Source organism: Ochotona curzoniae, unplaced genomic scaffold (assembly GCF_017591425.1).
Source record: "Ochotona curzoniae isolate NIBS_2020 unplaced genomic scaffold, NIBS_Ocur_1.0 scaffold_1852, whole genome shotgun sequence".
In the NCBI taxonomy this organism is placed as follows: domain Eukaryota; kingdom Metazoa; phylum Chordata; class Mammalia; order Lagomorpha; family Ochotonidae; genus Ochotona; species Ochotona curzoniae.
In genome coordinates this window covers 51,866,419-51,886,546 of record NW_024467087.1, presented here as the reverse complement: position 1 = coordinate 51,886,546, position 20,128 = coordinate 51,866,419, and the positions used below count along the sequence as shown (strand labels likewise).

Here is a 20,128-nt window from a genome sequence, read left to right as displayed (position 1 = left end):
GACTTTTTTTTAAAAAAAAAATATTTATTATAATTTTTGAAAGGCACAGTTAGAGAGAGAGAGAGGACTCTCATCCTCTGGTTCATTTCCTAAATGGCTTCAGTGGGCGAGGCTGGGTCAGGTTGAAGCCAGGAGCCAGGGGCTTCTTCCAGGTCTATGCCGGTGACAGCGGTCCAAGCACGTGGACCAACTTTTGCTACATTCCCAGGCCACTAGAAGGGAGCTGGATTGGAAGAGGAGCGTCTGGTATTGGAACAAGCAACATCTGAGTCCTATCTTCCTTTTCTGTAAAGTGGATAACCATACTCATCTTTCACAACAGTTGTGAGGATTTCATTGAGCATGTGTAAAGAGCATCACGGCAGATTTGTTGAGCAAATATTCAACAAGCACTAAATAAGCGTTAGCCTCCCTTTCTACTGATGAGAACTCAGTCATGGCCCACTCTGAGTTAAAAAGGTTTTGCCTGACTAGGAAATCTCCAAAAATCCAAATCTCCTCCTCTATCCAATTATTTCTTATATGGATCTTTTACCCGGTCTTTTTTTTGTGTGAAGCTTAACGCAGTACTAACATATAGTAAGGCTTGGGAATTTCTTCTTGGCATGATCCAAGGAGGGCTTTCCTCCCTGTTTTTGGTGGGATCCTCTGTCTGACTGCACAGAGGGCTAAATCTGAGTGAAATCCTAAAGCAGACAAACCAATTTCACTGCGTTGCTTATCTGCTTCTCTCCGAGTCCTTCATGCCCATGTTCCCAGTGTGCACACTGCCTGTCCCTTCTGTGGAGACCAAGGAGTCAAATCAAATGGAACGTTTCAGACTTTAAGCAAGGAACTGCATTTGAGGATAGGAACACACCCCAATACTTCTTATTTCCCGGCTGTACATAATACATCTCTGAAGGAATGGGAGTTAAATTGAAAGTCTTCTGGCCCCAGAATAAAAAAAATATATATATGTACGGGTAGATAATAGTGCTAGGAAAGAAAGGGTTGGATAGAGGAGGCTCTTAAAAACTGGTATCCCTAGTCAATAAAAGCCTTATTAACTCAGAAACTGGGCATGATGTACTTTCTTTTCTGTGACCACCTTAAGACCCAATTCTTTTTGAGAAACTACCATTAAAGGTCAGCCATGCTCTCTTTTTACCTGGAATCTATTTTTTTTTTTTTTCAGAAATTACTTAGGCCTTAAAAATGGTTTCGAAATGGTACTGCAGACATGATTGTGTGAGAAGGGCAAGTAAAAAAGAAAATAGCAGTAATGCTTTTTTTAATAGCTTAGCAACAGTTAAATAGCAAATCTTAGCTTGTGCTCTCATGCTGTCTCATCTTGGAACATCTATCAAGAGAACTCCAGGAAGCTAGAGATGGAGGTGGAGGATCAGTTAAGAAAAAAAAAAAAAGCATAATAGTCTTAACCCAGACTGTTGCTTGTTGGTAAAGAAATATGATTTACAGGCCTGCTTGGCTGTTTGTGACCAAAACACTAGGAATTATTGCAAAACAGACAAGCTGAAAACAACTGTCTCTTGCTGTGACTGTGCTCTTAACTTGAGCAATAGGAAGCCAACAACATAAGGACCCAGGGCACTGTCCATTTGAAAATGCAAATGGATCTCTTTGGTTACCAAAGACTACACAGAGGCAACAATGCGTTGGTCCAGTTCCAAGGCGACTAACTGGGGTTTCATATTTGACTTCCCTTTTGGTTGTGTTTTGTAAGTAGATTGCTAAAAGGCTGAACAGCACCGGTAAATGCTACTTGTTCACTCCCCCTCCACCCTATTGCTAAATCTTTAGGCATGGGCTTTTTATTTTCCTAAAAAAGCTGAGTGACCTTTCTTAGGACAGCATTTGAAATAAGCAGAACGAACCAGAGGGAGCCTACATTACCCAGGTTTCTCTTTGAGGAAATTATAACCTGTTTCCAGAAGAGAAAATGCACACCCACAGAATTGTTTATTCATTTGCAGACTTCAATTATGTGTCAGAACTTGGTTGCAGAAATTAGAAGGTTTCCATGGTATTATTTTATAATAGCTTACATTTGTTATTTTAATCGTCACCTTTACAAGCTCATTTTTCATAGCTGGTCAGTTTTATGAATCTTTGCAAGGCACTTCTTCTTTCCACTGAAACTATATATTATATTCAGTATATGTGGATATTGCAGCATGTGCCCTGTGATTATTAAACTCTAGCTAAGTGCATCACTCGTTGGAATGAGCGCTTGCTCTTTGGCCTTTGCTTTGTCATTCACTGAACCCTTCGCACCTGAACAGCTTGTATTGTCAGGGATTCTTTTTCAACGACCATTCTGTAATTTAACTTTTTGGTATCTGTATGTCTCATTCCTCCCACTGTATTGCAGTATCGAGAAAGATTTTTGTTGTTTTTCTTCATGCATTTTGGAGACCTAGCAAAGTTCTTCGCATGACCCTTGCAGTGCATACAAAACCATTGTTGAATCAACAGTGAAAGTTATGATGGTTTTAAAAATTTAGTAGTTAGAACTTGTGTGAGCATTCATTAAAGTATCAGAAGAAAGCATGTTCACAGAGGTTAATCATAAAACAAAGTAAACACCCCATCTTGATTAAGTCTTTTGTTGTAGATTGGCCTTTACGTTAACGAGATCTTTCGGTTTGACATTTGAAATGTTATAGTGAAGTTTTGTTCTTCCTTGCTTGGGTATTTGGAACATTCCGTGACATTTTCTAGAGCAGAAACCTTGCCACTCTTCTTTCTTTAAAGAAACTTGACCTTTGGCATGACAGACAAAGACTTCACAGCAACTGTTTCCTCCAGTCAGCAATTGTTCAGTAGCCCTCCTGTGTGTTCTAGAGAGAAGAAAACCTTGAATCCCAAACTCCTGACACAAGGACAGAATTGATTTGGTATTTTTTTTTTTAAGTAGAGGCAAGGGGTAAGATTTATTGAAGAGGTAATGGTTTAGATTACTTAGATAACACCGTTGTCCACTTGCAAATTTATTTGTAGGCCAGAAATGTTATCAATAACCTAACTCTATTTTTTTTTCTCTCTGGGCAATTTATCTTTTAGTCCTCAGGGAATCTTTCTGACACCCATTCCTACTTGTTTGAGCTACAACTGTGCACTGAGTCCCTTTGGTTTAAGTCTAACTAGTGAAATGAGGAAACTAATATCATTGAATACTCGCTTTATACAGTTTGTTGTGCAAAACATGTACCTATCAGCATATGACGAAATCATTAATTTGTTGTTTTTTTTTAAAGATTTATTTTTATTATTTTTTCATTGGTAAGGCAGATATACAGAGAGGAGAGACAGAGAGGAAGATCTTCCGTCCGATGATTCACTCCCCAAGTGAGCGCAACGGGCCGATACTATGCCAATCCGAAGCCAGGAGCCTCTTCCGGGTCTCCCACGCGGGTGCAGGTTCCCAAAGCTTTGGGCCGTCCTCGACTGCTTTCCCAGGCCACAGGCAGGGAGCTGGAAGGGAAGCGGGGCTGCTGGGATTAGAACCGGCGCCCATATGGGATCCCGGGCGTGTAAGGCGAGGACCTTTAACCACTTGCGCCACCGCGCCGGGCCCGAAATCATTAATTTGTTATATATAAAATATAACTTCTTGGAAATGAACTTCATATACAAAACGTTGTACTCACAGATGCAATGCAGTTAGGAAAAATGTTGTCCTTCCTAAAGCTTCAAAGCTGAGTAAATATTAATGTTTGATATGGGAGAACCAGTTAGCCAAGTGCAGCTGTGAGCCATTCTGTTCATCTTTATGAAGATGGAGGACACTCGAGGAAGTATACATACTTGTGGTCAGGCAGCCTCAAAGTGTGGGGAAATATTTGTTATCCTGGGCCGATGGCTGGAGCAGACAGACATCAGTGAAAGTATCTCGTGAAAGTGTATTCAGTGATAGCTGGCCAGGCAATCATGCTAACTTGACAAATGTTCCTGAAATACTAAGCATTTTAAAAAGGTGGGGAAGGCTTCAGAGTGACTTACTTTAAAAATTCTTTAACCTGGAGTTGACATTGTGGCGGAACAGGTGAGTCTGTATTCCGTATCAGAGTGCCCAAATCTGAATCCTGCCTCCACTTCTGATCAGCTGCCTACGCACCTGAGAGGGAGCTCAAGTACTTATTGGGTCCCTGCTACCTACAGGCAAGATTCACATTGATTTCTGGTCTCCTGCATTTAGCTTGCTCCAGGAGAAACAGGCAGAACGAAGATTCTCTCTGTCTCTTTCTGCTTTTCAAATAAATGAAAATAAATATTTTTAGATTATGTGCCCCTTATTCACACAAGTATGACTAATGACCTTCTCCAAAAGCCATGTGTAATTCTTTGTACAGTAAGCTTAAAGTTAACTCTTCACTCCTTTTAAATTGTTGAAATTAAAAATTATCATATGCAGAGGTGGAGAATGTCCAGCCATAGGGCCATATAAGGCCAACAGAATAATTTGATCTGGCCCTGACAGGGCAACCTCAGGCAAGACTTGAAATTCAATAAATCTTTAACAGACTAATTATCAAGTTGATAATTCTGTCTGACCTGCTGATGATGTTATAAATATCCAGATGGCCCTTGGCAGAAACAAAGGTTGCCCACCTCTGTTAATTAATGGGACATCTTTATAACTACTCAAAAATGTAAATATGCTAATGATTGACAAATTGATTGATCCGATTTACACTGACCCTTGACTACTGAAAGTCTTTGACGTATTGAACCTACCATCAAGTGCTTTGGTCTGGTACAGTCCTTAAGTTTTTTTTTTTCCCCCTCTAAGTTCTAATGAGGATACACAATTAGGAAAGGAAGTTTTATTTTCTAAATCAATAAGGAAACAGGATACTCATTAAAATTTCCTTGTAGCAATTTTTTGCTGGACTGACCCAGTCTTTAAAGCATAATGAAAACTTTGATGTAAACAGCTTTTAGGAATTACAATTTATATTAGGAGAAATTGAGAGGTTTTTTCTCTCCCATTGGGATCACGTGATGTGAAAGAAAATTATTTACCCACTGTCGGAAGCAACTTAGAAGCACAGGTGTATAAAATCTATGTGTACATACACATGTGTAACCAGATGGGAAGTGTAAATCCGAAAGGGCTTTGACTATATGTGAGTTTTCTATTTTGCTTTTTCACTCCCATTGGGTGATTCACTTAAAAAAAAAAAAAAAAACCTTCTGATATTTCTGCCCCATCTGTCTTTTTAGATGTCTATATGAAGAGACCTCCCTACTGATTGTATTCTGTTTTTGAAATGTCTAGTAATGATTTTGAAAGTGGGTAAATTATGATAAGTATGAGAATTCAGATTGTGAAAGAAATGCTTGTCCGTGTAGAGCCCTAACATAAGAATATTAAATTGACTATTTTCAAAACCCTTTACTAGTTGTTACAAGGAAGTAAAAATAAGCATGTTATCTCTTCGTGATAACCTAATTGAGGAGCTCACACAAATATGCATAGAAGATGCGTTAGGAATGCACGTTAAGGATTAATGAGTGCTGTGGATGCTTTCCAAGTATAAAGGCAGATCTTAGTCTGTTTCTGTGTGAACAATGAAAACTGAGACTTGAGCGATTCTGAGGCTTGTGTGAGTCTCAAGCAGAAAATTGATCTCCATTGATTATACAGTGCTTGTTAAGATGGGAAATAGACTTGATTTGATTGGGAAAACTTCAAGTGAGAGATGAAACTAAGATAAATTCTAGATCATCAGAAAACATACTATCCCACGGCACATACTGTTGAGTTAATTCCACTACTTTAGGTTGGTGGTATCTGTCAACTGTCCTTGTATCTGCATCATTAGATATGGGAATCCTCAACGGCAACAAAAACGAGGCAGACCGATACTGGGCTCGTGAGATACAAACTGCAGCCCACTTGTGAGACATCATTAACAAGGTAAATAAAGAAGAGGGGAAATAGTATCTTCTGCGAAACCACAAGTTTTAATCCATGTCTAAATTCATTTCTGTTAGCTCATGGACCACTGATTTTGGTTGATTTGGAAAAGAGAAAACACAAAAGACAACGTGGTTTCTTGTCCTTTGGATCCTAGATTAAGAAGAAACAGCAAGATGTGCTTGGTTTCTTAGAAGCCAACAAAATTGGATTTGAAGAAAAAGATATTGCAGCCAATGAAGAGAATCGCAAGTGGATGAGAGAAAATGTACCTGAAAACAGTCGACCAGCCACTGGGTACCCCTTGCCACCTCAGATTTTCAATGAAAGCCAGTACCGTGGGGTAAGAATACAATTTAAATGCTTGTTCCTGGAAGCAGATTGCCTCAAATCTGTCCCATGCCTTCACTCGCAGCGCCAATTCCACATGTACTCACTGTCCTTGCATATGGTCGTTTTTCCTCTTTGTCCATGAAGCTGGAATATTTTGCAGATGGGTGAATCAGCCACTTAAAAAATCCTGTAACATATATACATCCTATCTGTGGACATTTGTCCATGTTGATGACATTCGAAATGGTGGTGCCGTTTCTGATATATCCATGAAGAAGTCTCTCCTAGGAAGCTTTAGCTTTCTTTTTTAAATTAAATTAATTAAAAGGAATATTTCTTTTTCTCTTAAATCTAGTAATGTATGTATTTTGATGTGAGTAACGGATTTAAAAATTAGGTTAGTCAATTAAATTCATGTGAGGGATGAAGGAGCTATCCAGGATGAGATCTCTCATCTAAACATTTTGTTATGGAGTAGTTATCTTCATTCCTAATTCTTCACTCACTATACTGTTGACTAATTTCTTTAGTCTCTGATCATTCTGGTAACTATGACAAACTAGAACCATAAATTAAACCGGTTCTTCTCTTAAGGAGCTGGTTGGAAGTAGACTTTGGGATCAACCCTACACACTTACATAGAGTGGTTATGAAGCCACAGATGTAAGGACCATAGAGGAACAAATGTTTGAGAAGCATCATTGCGAGTCTTCTGACTAAAAGGTGTATCTGAGAGTAAGAAAGACACTGTTTACTGAAGAGCCTTTCATAACGCAATTCAGAGCAACTAGGAGAGAAGAGCAGGTGTCCTGACAGGAGAGAGCTCCTGACACAGTGTTTTCTGGGTGGATTTAACCCTCTTCACAAGAAGCCTCACAATGTTATCTACTGCTGCAGTCAGAGCCAATATGCAAAGATAGGGTCTACAGATAAGGAAATGGCACTAGTCTGTTTTTTTTAGATAGCAAAACTTCAGTGCTTGCCTATTTAAATTTTTTGCAAATCATAAAATCCCATGGGCTGCAAGAAGCCTCAGAAGCAGCCCTCCTGTCCAATGTAAGCCAGCATGTGTTGTCTTAACCTCTCATTTTTGAAGCAGAAATTTCAATTTCTTGACTATTGAAAATGAATACATTTTGGATTGTAAGGGCAAATCAGGGAAACCAGGTTTATCTGATATTTGTCCCCCTTGGAGATCACACTGCAGCGGCATGGAGCGTGTTACAGAAATCGCGTGCCAGTGCCAGAGCAACAACACCCAGCATCCCATATGAGTGCCGGTTTGTGTCCTGGCTGCTCTACTCCCATCCAGCTACTTAGTAGTGACCTGGGAAAGTAGTATAGGAGGAGAACCCACTCTAATGAATAGGCTAACTAGTTGACTAAATCAAACGATTTGTAAACAGTGATGTAACAAATTTAAACCTTGACCACTTGCTCTGAAGCTCCTAATCCAGTAAACCACTGTGTTGGTCATGTTCTTATTTTCTCACATATCCTTTCTTCATTCTTTTCTTTCTTTCCTGTGTATTGTGAGGGAGTAACTTCTTCAAATGGCGTTTCCCATTCTCCATTGCCAGCTGATTACCTATGGAGTTTAGCTGACAATAAGAGGCAATGGCAGGAAGATTGAAGGAGAGGAAAAGCCAAAGTTTCCTTCTCTTTATTTCTGGAGGCATCTGTGACAGTCAGCATATATCCTTAGGGGTAAGCAGGTCTACCAGATGCTCCTGGGCTCTGTAATACTACCTTCTTCACTTTTTTTCCTTTCGACTTGGCTATAACAGCAGCTTCTTCCTGTTCGAATCTCTGGGATGTTTCCTAATCAGTTGTCGGCCTTTCTGCTTTGTAATGCTTTGCATTTAGCTCTTCATGTGAGACTTGCCTTGTTTTAAAAGGTTCCTTGGCTTTGGGACTGTGGGCATCTTAGGCACAAAATTCTTTATTGTAGGAGGCTTCCCATGCACATTGGAGGATCTTCAACAGCATTCTGGCTTCTATGAGATGTCAGTTGTTCTTCCAGTTTTAAACTGTGTCTTAGTTTCTCTATTGGAATGTAATTCAAGACTGAAATTACTACCCTGCCCACATATGTGAAACACTGCTATAGTACACGCACAATTTCCAACAATCATCTTTATTCAGAAAGAGTTTTTGCTGTGCGTTTGCAGCACTCAAACACATTTCCATGAAATTCCAGTGTGAGCAATATGTGATGGAATTCTGCATTAATGTTCTTGAAATCCCAGAGATGCAAATAAGATGTAATCCTATTTCCCCCCAGAAAGTTCCTATAAAAGCAAGTCAAGTCAGTTTATCTTATTTACTCTTGTATTTCTAACATCAAGAGCAACAATTATCATGTAGCAAGTGGTCAATAAATACTTTGGAAATAATTTGGCTTAAATAAGAAGCGAATGTTCCTTTATTTCAGATTCACAACATTTGTTTACTAAGTCCTAGATCAACACATTTTCATGTATTTTGACCACAGCATTATATGATCAGATTTCAATTGATTTAAAGACTTTCTTTCACAACAGTCTGAAGACAGTCATGCGTTGTTTTTGTTGCGTTGATGCTAGCTTAAAATATTATGACTCTTGTATTTTTTTTTAACTAGCATATTCCTGGTTGGTTAAGTGTCAATATGACATATATTGCTTTTTTTTATCTTGAGTAGGTGATCAGTAATCTGATTTGTTATGGAACTTCTGTTTGGACCCAGTTGGATTCACTTGATAAATGCATTCCAAAAGTAAAAGAAGCTATTGGTACATGTGTGTTCTATAAGAGTTGATCCACTGTCAGAAAGATAGCTTGAGTCAATTCTTGGAAAAACCTCAGTGACCTTGAACAATTCTGATTTTATTAAAAGAAATTCTGAATAAGAGGAAAATGCTTTTTCTCATGTTTCTTGGAAGAGGGCCCAAGCTTTTATGCTCATCAGATGTTCCAAGTGTCCAGAAAATAGAAGGTGCTTGGGAAGAACTGTGCATGTGGTAATCTGCTGGTGAGCAAATCTCTAGAGAAGCCGACTAGCCATCATTGCTAATAAATCAACCAAAACATCATGTTTCTCTGTATGTTTAAAAATCAGCTGCGGACTAGGTGTAAACAGTGGTATGTTTCTGGTTGATTGTAAGTCGCAGACAAATTTAGACACATCTGTTTGTTACATTTGGAAAATTCTCAGTTGCTTAGAAGATGTTAGTAGGAAACCTGACCAAAGTTTATTCATGTGAGGTATCTCTCACATGCTTGGGTAGAGATCTCTAAGTAATTTGGTCATTCTTATTGTTGTGTTTCATGAATGATTTATTTCTTTCAGGAAAACATAGCAAAGATTACTTTTTTTTCTAGCCATGACTTTATATGGTTAATATGTGTTCTTCTATAGGCTCTGGGGCAATCTCTACTAAAATGAATAATGAGAGGGAAATATGGGGACTGGAACTACAGTCTACCACTATAAATAAGCAGCTTCGCACTAGGAAATAGCTGGCTGCTTTGGGCAGTGGAAGAAGCTGGGAGCCAATTTAAATTCTATGAAATATAGATTAAACAATTGTGCAACGTTAGGCCTCACAGAACAGCATACCTTTGAACCCACTGTATATGGGATCCAGATGCCATGATTTTTTTTTAAGATTTATTTATTTTTTATTGGAAAGTCAGATACACAGGGAGGAGGAGAGACAAAGCAGAAGATCTTCTGTCCGATTATTCACTCCCCAAGCAACCGCAACGGTTGGAGCTGAGCTAATCCGAAGCCAGGAGCCAGGAGCCAGGAGCTTCTTCCAGGTCTCCCATGCCAGTGCAGAGTTCCAAGGCTTTGAACCGTCCTCAGTTGCTTTCTCAGGACACAAGCACAGAGCTAGATGGGAAGCAGGGCTGCCGGGATTAGAACTGGCGCCCATATGGGATCCCGCTGCGTGCAAGGCGAGGACTTTAACCACTAAGATATCACGCCGGGCGCGGATCCCGTGATTCTTACTACTCCTTTCAGAATTCTTACATTGTGGCAGTTTGTCCATCCTTAAGGAGATAGTTGATCCTGCCAAACATTCAGAGCCCTATGAACAAATCTCTTTTGTTTCCTTTATTAGTTACATATTTCTAATCCTTTTTGTCTTATTTTCACCAAGGACTATGATGCCTTCTTTGAAGCCAGAGAAAATAATGCAGTGTATGCCTTTCTAGGCTTGACAGCACCACCCGGTTCAAAGGTACGGTTCCCTTTCCCCGCCCGCTGTATTATTCATATCATTTGCTGTTGGATTTTTAAATCAAATATGATTTTGACCTTTAATAAAGACTCAGCCAAGTCAGAGACCATGCTTTATAGCTGAAAATCCCTGTTCTGCATGCACTTAATATCTGTTAGGTCACATGGAAGTTCATAGGCAGATACATGAAATACATATATAGGGAATAGATTTTAGGTGCCCATGATGGCAAATTTTTCATTTACCCATTCACAAATACATGGTTAACGATTTTTAAAGATACGCTATTCCAGTTGTAATGCACAGTTCTACTTCAGCAGCGAGCATCTTAGTTCATGGTCATCTCCTTGGACGCATTTATTGTTTTTGTATGAGAGCAAATGCTAAGAGTCACCTATTCAAGTTAACTAAGAGGATTTGAGTCACAAAATTGATCACTAAATTGCAGACTAAATTTTGGGCTTTTCGTTGCCAATACAAATTCTTTTTTTTTTTTTTTCAAGTGACAGTGTTGCCAAGGGAGACCAAATAAAAGAAGCAAAAATAAAATTGCCCATCTAATAAAATGTCTCAAAGCAACGACCTTTGAATATACCTTTGTCTCACACAGGGGTATTATCTACACAAGCAAGTTAATCAAAATGTGTGTTCTCTGCTCTATTGTCTAATGTTTGGCTCATAGCGAATGATTTTATATTCAACAGATTATTTGAACTCCATCTCAGTCTCCAATTTGGAGAGTCTCTGCTATCGTTCATGTTTTTGCTGGACATGATTTATTAGTACTGTGTTTGCGTCATTGTGAAATTTCAGTTTCTTGCCAAGCCTTACCCCCGCCTCCCCATGGGCAAAAGTTTTATATTTCAAGCTGTGTGTAAATTGAGTTGTAAGAAAAGTTAGGAAGTTAGGTAAGATACTTTTGCTTAAATAAATTAGTAATATCTAAGTTAAGTCATCAAAATCGGTCCATATAAGAGGATGTGTGAAAGGAAACGTAGTCCTTTTTGTGTGTATGGTTGTTATCTCCCACATTTTCAATTGAAATTAGGGCTTATTTATACTTTTATTTTATTCAGCTTGTATTTATGGAATGCCAAAAGCTGATTTGCCATTAATGATGGGATCAAATATAGAGAATGTGCTCCTGTATTCAGATTCTCTGTATCCTAGTGATGATCATGTATACAAATAATTATAAAAGAAACATATGTACAAATAATTATAATTGAAAGCATACTGTGGTAAATTCTCCAAGTGCTGTAGGAGTTTGGAGCACATAGTGTATACATTTCTACTATGGAAGCTGGGGGCTGTTTCACAGAGGAGTAGCATTTGAGCTGCCAAAGATTTCCTAAGTATTAAAGTGACACTAAGGGCTCTTTAACAGACTCAAAAACAGAAATATTCCCATTGGGGTGTCGTAGCTTAGGATGGTGTGTTCAGGGAGCAAAAGGTACAAGAGGGCATATTAAATAGAGGATGTTTGCTAGGAAGTGGAATTTATTGGGTAAATTTGGACTAGAATATGATCACAATGCTAGATAGTTTCTTTTATCTGTTGGACATCCAAAAGCCATGGTGGGGAATAGAAAAAGATAATCATGTGAATATCGTTGTATTTTAAGATAAGGCTTATTCATTGTGATAAGAAAATAAATTTGTCAGCTATATGAATTTTGGAATATGGTCAATGTCAGAGAGGCAGACATTAGCGTGATTAAGGCCCTGAAGTGCTTTAGAGCTGGGCAGCCCAGTGCCTGGCCAATGAGCTTGTGCTCTCTACATTACCTTTCTGGGGACTGGTTGGTTTGGGCCACCCCCAGTGCCCTACCTAGTTCTAGAGCTGCTGGCCTGGCAGGCCCTGGGCCAGCTCCCAGGAGACAGGGAGGACCCCCACCCTGGAGTGGATGCCAAGGTTGCAGAACTGTCTCCAACATCATCTATCTTCCCAACTTCCTCCTTCCTAGTTTCTTTCCAGGCAATTGGACAAAGTCATGGGCCCAACAGCAGGATGCCATAGTTGGCCTGAACCATCTCCAGCTGCAGCTTTGGGAGTTAGGGAGAGCCCTAGCTAAAAGGAGCCCAATAAAACTTGGTCAGTTTTCTACCTTAGGACTTGGGTCCCTGTCATGGTTCCTGTTCCATTTCCCAGGGGCCCCAAGAGAGCTGGGTTTATTATCTCCCTGCCATATTGCCACCCCAGAAAAGTCCTTGACTCCCCTGCTAGTGCTTTAGAAAAGCCACTGCCTGCCGCCTGGGCCAGCTGCTCTCTGACCTGGCTTACAGAGAAGGCCCTGAGCTCAGGAAGGCCAGGTCTGCTGCCTAAAATCACATGACCTCAGCCAAGCACGAGGCCCATGTGGCTCCTGTTCCAAGGCCAGCCAGGACTCCCGCCCCCCCTCAGGGTCTGTGGAGACACAGAAAGTGGCTTCTCAAGGGTCAGCCAGCATGAGAGCATCGTCAGGATTTCTGCAGAAAAGGGGGACAGCATCCCATATCCAGAAGTCACAACCAAAAGTCCCACATGCCAGGGGTCAGGGGATGGGTGGCCATGTCCTGTTCTGGGAGAGATGGCAGAAGGATACTACGGGACACACAAGAAAGAGGAAATACTGTCTCCACAAAGAGAGGGGCACAAGAAACAGGTGCAAGAAAGACAAGAAGGAAGAACTAGAGAGGAGAAGGAAGGATTGCCAATGGCACAACATGGGGTTCAAAGAAAGCAAAGTGGGGGAAGAGAAAGGAAAGAGATGGATGCAGACACAGCAGAACTCAAGAGGGGTCCTGGGGGTGGGTACTTGGCTAGCAGTTAAGATGCTGGAGAAGATTAGCTGCATCCCATATCCAAGACCCTGGGTCTCATTCCAGCCCTGCTCTTTCCTCTGGTTTTCTGCCAGTGCACACCCTGGAAGGCAGCAGGCAATGGATCAAGCACTGGAGTCCGTGCCATCCACATGAGAGACCTGAACAGAATTACTGGCTCCTGGTTCCAAGCTCTGCTAGTCCTGACTGTGAATCAGTGGGATGGGAGCCTTTTGTCTCTCAAATAGATTTTAAAAAGTATGTAGGGCAGACAGTGACATGTAGTAAATTGGGATGCCCACATAGCAGAGTGCCAGTTTGGGTCCCAATTTCTGTGTTTCCCATCCAATTTCCCACTGAAACACCTCATGAAATGGTAATTGACAGCCCAGTACTCAGGCCCCTACTACCCATGTGGAAAAGCTCCACAGAGTTCCTGGTTCCTTACTTTGGCCTGACCCAGCCCTAGCTGTGGCAGGCATTTCAGGAGTGAACTGATGCATGGAAATCTCAGTCTAATTTTTGATGATTTTTACACAGTTGATTAGGGTGATTAGAGTCAAGGAATACAGGAAGGTGGGTGAGATAACCGTTTTCATATTTTCTTTTATGTTTGTTTCCTGTATCCGGGGGAAGGGAGTAGACAAGGAGAGAAGCCATACCCAGTCTCCCAAATGCCTCTGCACCCTGGGATGGAGGACAGTCACCCAACACCACCCCATGATCCCAGATGCTCTGAGGGTCCTGCTCATGAGGTTTCAATAGTTAAACAGTTCCGAATTACTGCTGATCTCGCCATTCCAAGCACGATGAAGTCTCTCCAGAACACACTGGTTGACATAATGTACCTTAGAGTTCTATGTCCAGCCTGTCTTTTAATGGGTGTTGCAGCCCAGCCCAATCCTGCCCACCATACACTCGGCCTTCACGTACACTAGTGGGAGCTGCAACATAGAGAGATATGCAATAAGGAAGGCTGTGGAGGGCTCCCCTGCTGGACCACCATTCCCACTGGAGAGCATGAGAGCTGGGAGCCTTTCAAATAAATAATAAAAACTTTTTTTTTTTAAGAAAAGAAAGGACTTAAAGTGGGTTAGTAGTCTTGGGAAGATAACATGTATTTAAAAGGCGTACACACACTCAAAATCACATGTTGATGTAAACATTGCAGTGTAGTGGTTAAGCTATCACTTGGATGCCCCACCCCATATTCTATTTCCAGTCCTGCTACTCCTTAATTGTATTCTGGTAGGGGGCAGAGGATGGCCCAAGTACTTGGGAGAAAGGATGGAGTTCCTGGATCCTGGCTTAGGCCTGGAATAGCCTCAGCTGCTGTAGGCATTTGGGGAATGAACTAGCAGATAGAAGATCCCTACCTCTCCCCAGTCCTAACTCCTCTCTCCCTCTTTCACTCTACTTTTAAAATAAATGAAATTAAATAATTTTTAAAAAGCATAAATGATGGTGTAGGATTAAACATTTAATGATTATGGAGATGCTTCTGCGTGCAGAGACTTGTGTGGAATTAAAGCTACCTCTTGGGCCTCTAACCTCAGTGGGGTTATCATGGAGGAAACAGCAAAGTGAGTGATCCGTGGAAGGAGTTAGTGTTGGAAAGAAGAGGGCTTGTGGTATTTTTCTAAGGGAGACAATAATTAAGAGAAGGGTAAAAACAGAAATTTTATAGTGTGGGAATTCACATTTAAAAGTGTCTTTACCTTCTGGATGAGGCAGGGAAAAAAAAAAACGTGCTAAAAGTGAGCCTACACATGCGATACTAGAACCTTGGGGAGAATTGAGGTGCCTATGTGTTGAAAATAGGCTAAGAAGTAGTTTGTGCTGCTTCTGATCTACATCAAAGAATTGCAAGACCTAATATACTTGTAAGGCTCTATGCTACTCGGAAATGAGGAGGGAGAGCAGTGAAATCTTACATCACCCAAGAAGGTGTGAGGAAGACGGGAAGTATAACCTATCAGGAACATAACTGGTAACTCATCAACAACAGACTCAAATCAGCATTAGACAATAGCAAAACTATGAAGGCATATGGGGGAATCAGGAGCAATCCCAACAACCTCTTAACAGGAGGTCATATGCACAGAGTGGCGGGGACCCCAGAGTGGAGCAGGCAGACAGGAGGAGGCTTATATCCCAACCCTGAAGACTCCTAGATCCTCACCAAGGACTATCAGTACGAGCTCCGAGGACTACATCCCAACCGCCAAGGAGACCACAGGGAATTGGAGTGCCTTCAGAGGCCAAGAACTCTGAGGTCACCCACCTCCATTTGGATCTCCCACATGGGATGGAAGAAGCCCATATCCTGTCTTGCAGGATCCAAGCTCATCGGAACAACCACCAGGAGCACTGAGCGGACCGCAGAAACAAAACAGTTAACTTCCTTCGGGACTAGGGAGAGGAGCTTTCTCTGGTTCTTGCCTGGTGCTGACTTTGGGTCCCCACCCTCTCTCGTAATGACCATCAGGATTGCTCCAGAAACCCCTCAAAACAAACTAACAAATAAACAAACAAACAAAAAAAACTAGAATAGATGGAGAACAGCAAGGAAAGTTTAGAAACAGGAAATGGGCAGTGGGGATGCACTTATAACTCACTGGGTGGGACACAAAGATTAGTTACTCCTCACTAGGGTATTGAAGATTTCTCTGCACACCCCTCCTAAAACTGTTCACCTAAACTGTTGACATATGTCTTGTTAGAGTTATAGAGTTAGACTACCCGAAAAACAGCCAGGTTCTGCAAAATCATGCTTCAACGCTATGAACTGCTAAATACTAAAATTAAAATAGACATGAGACAGCTGAATAGTAATCTATAGCCGTTTTAAGGTGTGTAGAACCCAGCTGTATATAAACTAATAATTGTAATGTCAATGTAGGTCATAGGATGTGGTTCAGAACTTGCACTCTTTTTTTTTTTTTTGTTGTTGTTGTTTTCTCTCTCTCTCTTTGAACATGCTGGTTACACAAAACCATGTCAACTAATTCCATTACGTTATGAATTGTTACTGATGTAATGTCGGGGCTTTTAATTGATTGGGATGATACTCTGTCGGCTCTACATGAAACTGTTGAACTTATCTGGACAATAAGATGCTGGACGCTATGCTTTGTAGATGCTTGCAAGGAAAGAATCTCAACTGAATTTGACCTGTGGTAATGCAACAAGATGGAAGAATCCACCATGGTGGGGAGCAGGTTTTGGGGAGGGGAGGGGGGAATCCCAGTGCCTGTAAAACTGTGTCACATAGTGTGGTGTAATCAATTAAAAAAAAAAAAAAAGAAGTAGTCTGTGATTGTGAATGGAAGGCTAGCTGAGCAAGGTCACAGCTGCCATTGACACTGATGAGCTTACAATGGAGCTGGTTGGATTGGTGACAGGTTTTCCCGTTATCATCAAGCCTGAGAGTAGGTGTAAATTAAAAGCAGGCTAAATGTTACGAGGGATAGGACAAGAGCTGATAGGTTTGAAATTGATGATGTAATTGAAGCTGATTTATAACATCAACACTTTGTGTACAAGTTAAATATTTAACAGGAGGGTTATTCAAATTAATCTAATCAATGAACTTTACAGATACAAATATGGATAAAAATGCTGTATAGAATCCTGTACTTTGGAAACAAGTTAGATGTCTAAAAATGAAGCCAACAAAAATAATTTATCCACTGGATTAATAAGTGCTGTCATTAAAAAATGATGTGGCCATCCTGCCTTCAGTTTTGTTTCTCACAATTTTGGTTACTTGTCCTTATCCGTGGCCTGAAAATATTAATGGAAAATTTAAGAAACAAATAATTCATAGTATCATGATGGAATATCATGTCTTCACACACCATCTGCCAAGGATGTGAATTATTCTTTTTGCAGTATATCCACGATGTATATGTAACACATTCAATGGAAGGAAAGAAAGAGATGGAGGTGTAGGGCACATTCACATAAGTGTCACTATAGCAGTTTATTATGATTGTGCTAGTTTTGTTATTCTATTGCCGTTAACGCACAACAATGCCTAACTTAAAAATGAAAATATTCGTAGGTTTACATGTGTAAGAAAAAGCTATAGTAGGGCTAGCACTATGGGTTAATCCACTGCCTACAAGGCCAGCATCCCATATTGATGCCAGTATGAGTCCCAGCTGTCTCACTTTCAATCCAGCTCCTTGGTAATGTGCATGGGAAAGCAGCAGAAGATGGCCCAAGTGCTTGGGCCCATGCACTCTTGTGGGAGACCAGGAAGAAACTCTTGGCTCCTGGCTCCAGCACAGTCCAGGCTTGGTTGTTGTGGCCACTTGGAGAGTTTATCAGTAAATGGAAAAACCTCTCTCCTCTTCCACCCCTCCTCTTTCTCTCTCTCTGCTCTTTTTAGCTCTGCCTTTCAAATAAATAAGGGGTTTTTTTTAGTAAAAAAGAAAAAAACTAATATATATTATGCTTCAATACTAAATGAATTTTGAGGCTTCCTGGGGTCTTGGAGCCTACTCCTTGTGCATAAGTGGGGACTGTTAGAGTTTGTGAAAGAATATATTATAATGCCAACTCTTTTTTTTTTTATTAATTACATTGCATTATGTGACACAGTTTCAAAGGCTCTGGGATTCCCCCAACCTCTTCCCCTACCCTCCCCCAATGGTGGATTCTTCTACCTTGTTGCAGTGTTACAGATCAAATTCAGTTGAGATTCTTTCATTGCAAGCATATACCAAGCAAAGAGTCCAGCATCTAATTGTCCAGATACATTCAACGGTTTCTTGGGGAGACCATCTCTGGTCTGAAGGTAGAGCTGGCAGAATATCATCCTGATCAATTAAAAGCCCCAATATAACATCAACGACAATTTACAACATTATGGAATTAATTGTCATGAAACTGAGTACCCAATATGTTACAGAATCATTTCCTAATTACATTTGAAAGGTATGCATGGAACAAGAAGGAGACTGAAAAATGCACATATTTCTCCCATTAAAAAAATTCTAAATTATTAGCATGCTTTCTGGTTTTGTGTGTGTGTTGCAGAGGGGCAGTGTTGTTTGATTTTTTTTTTTTTTTTTTTGGTGTAGAATTGAATTATTCCCACAACAAGATGCTGTTTTCCATCAGACAACTTGCCTGTTGAAATAACTAAGCATTTCTCCTGGGAGAATATTAATGTTGGATTGGAAAGAATTTTTAAAAAGACACGCACACAAAGATTTCACTGGAAATAGTTGCATATTTAACTATATTAATATTTAAAACAGTGATAGATGTGATGAAAGAATCATGATGGGTAGACAGGCCTCACTGGGTTACAAATATTTGCAATTCATATACCTTGTAAAGCCTTAGTATCTGTTACGTCTAAGACACTCCTACAATAAGAAGTGCAATCCGGAGATTAAGGGAAGAGTGTGAGTAGTAAATATAAACTGCTCAGCTCACTGAGAATCAACAAATGCCACTTCACCTCTAAGCCATTGTTTGAGAATGCAGGCAATACAGGGACTTTTCCAATGTATTTCAAATACTGTTAGAGATACACTTCATATGCTTTTTATTTGTATTTTTTGTTTTTAACAGGTTCCATATAATGCAAAGATATAATTCTAAAAATAGAATAGTTTTTCCTTTTTCTTTCCTCTCACTCTCCCTCCTATTCCTTTCTCCCCCTCCTTCATCTTTGTGATAACACAACTTTAATTTGCATGACAGTCAAGGGCTTACTGCTCCACTAAATAAAAAATGAAAAACGTAAAAAGCAGAAGGATTCCAGCAAAACCAAGGGCAAGGGCTACACAGAATCAATTGAAAAAATTACCAATTCATCCATATGCAGTAAATTTCGAAGTAATTACAAATCACTAAAACTATAGTATTATTTTATTTGACTAAATACATACATAAAAGGATAAGGATTATTACATATGTATTAATAAAATTCATGACAAATATAAAACAAAAGCTGAGATAGATTTATACGCCTGTTAGGGTCTTACTGCATGTATAAAATGTTACTGGAAGATATGCTGAGAAACTAAAGATAGCATGCATGCCCTTTACATTTTTTTTTAAAGTTTTTACTTGAAAGGCAGGTTTTTCAGAGAGAGGAGAGACACAGAGAGAGGTTTCCCATCCACTGGGTCATTCTGCAGATGGCTGCCAACGGCCAGAACTGAGCTCATCTGAAGCTGGAAGCTGGACCTTCTTCCAGTTCTCCCACATGGGTTCAGGGACCCAAACACTTGTGCCATCCTCCACTGCTTTCCCAAGTCAAAGCAGGGATCTGGAACGGAGGTGGAACAGCAGGGACTAGAACTGGTGCTCACATGAGATGTTGGCACCACAGGCAGTGGATTAGCCTGTATGCCACTGTGACAGCTTCCTACATTTAAACTTACTGAAAATCTACGCACTGTGGAGCTGAATATTTATGATGAATATTTCCAAAAAGCAAGAAATCATTCTATAAAAGACAGTTTCTCTTTTCTTTTGTGCGTTTGATGCATTTAAAGGATAGCACATAAATGATTACAGTTGTTTATTGTATCAATACAAAATAGCACTTCCTCTTTTAAACAATGCTTATTTTATTTATTTGAAAGGTGGAGTTACAGAGCAAGAATCTTCCATCCACTGATTCACTCCCTGAATGGCTACAACGACCAGTTCTGGATCCGGCTGACTCCAGGAGTCCAGAACTCCATGTGGATCTCCCACACGGGTGCAGGGGCCACGTCTTGGGCTTTTTTTTTTTTTTTTTTTTCTGTCTTCCCAGGCGCATTAACAGGGAGCTGTGAAAGTGGAGAAGACAAGTCTTGAACCAGTACCC

The 20,128-nt window shown here is 40.3% G+C and overlaps 1 protein-coding gene across 1 annotated transcript in view; it reads left to right on the top strand.

The window, feature by feature from the left end:
- Positions 1-20,128, top strand: part of SH3BGRL (SH3 domain binding glutamate rich protein like) — an 87,594-nt gene that overhangs the window by 63,318 nt on the left and 4,148 nt on the right. Inside the window, exons 2-3 of the mRNA XM_040999452.1 lie at positions 6,084-6,269; positions 10,408-10,488. Of these exons, the coding sequence (XP_040855386.1) occupies positions 6,084-6,269; positions 10,408-10,488 (267 nt within the window). The remainder of the gene's footprint in view (positions 1-6,083; positions 6,270-10,407; positions 10,489-20,128) is intronic.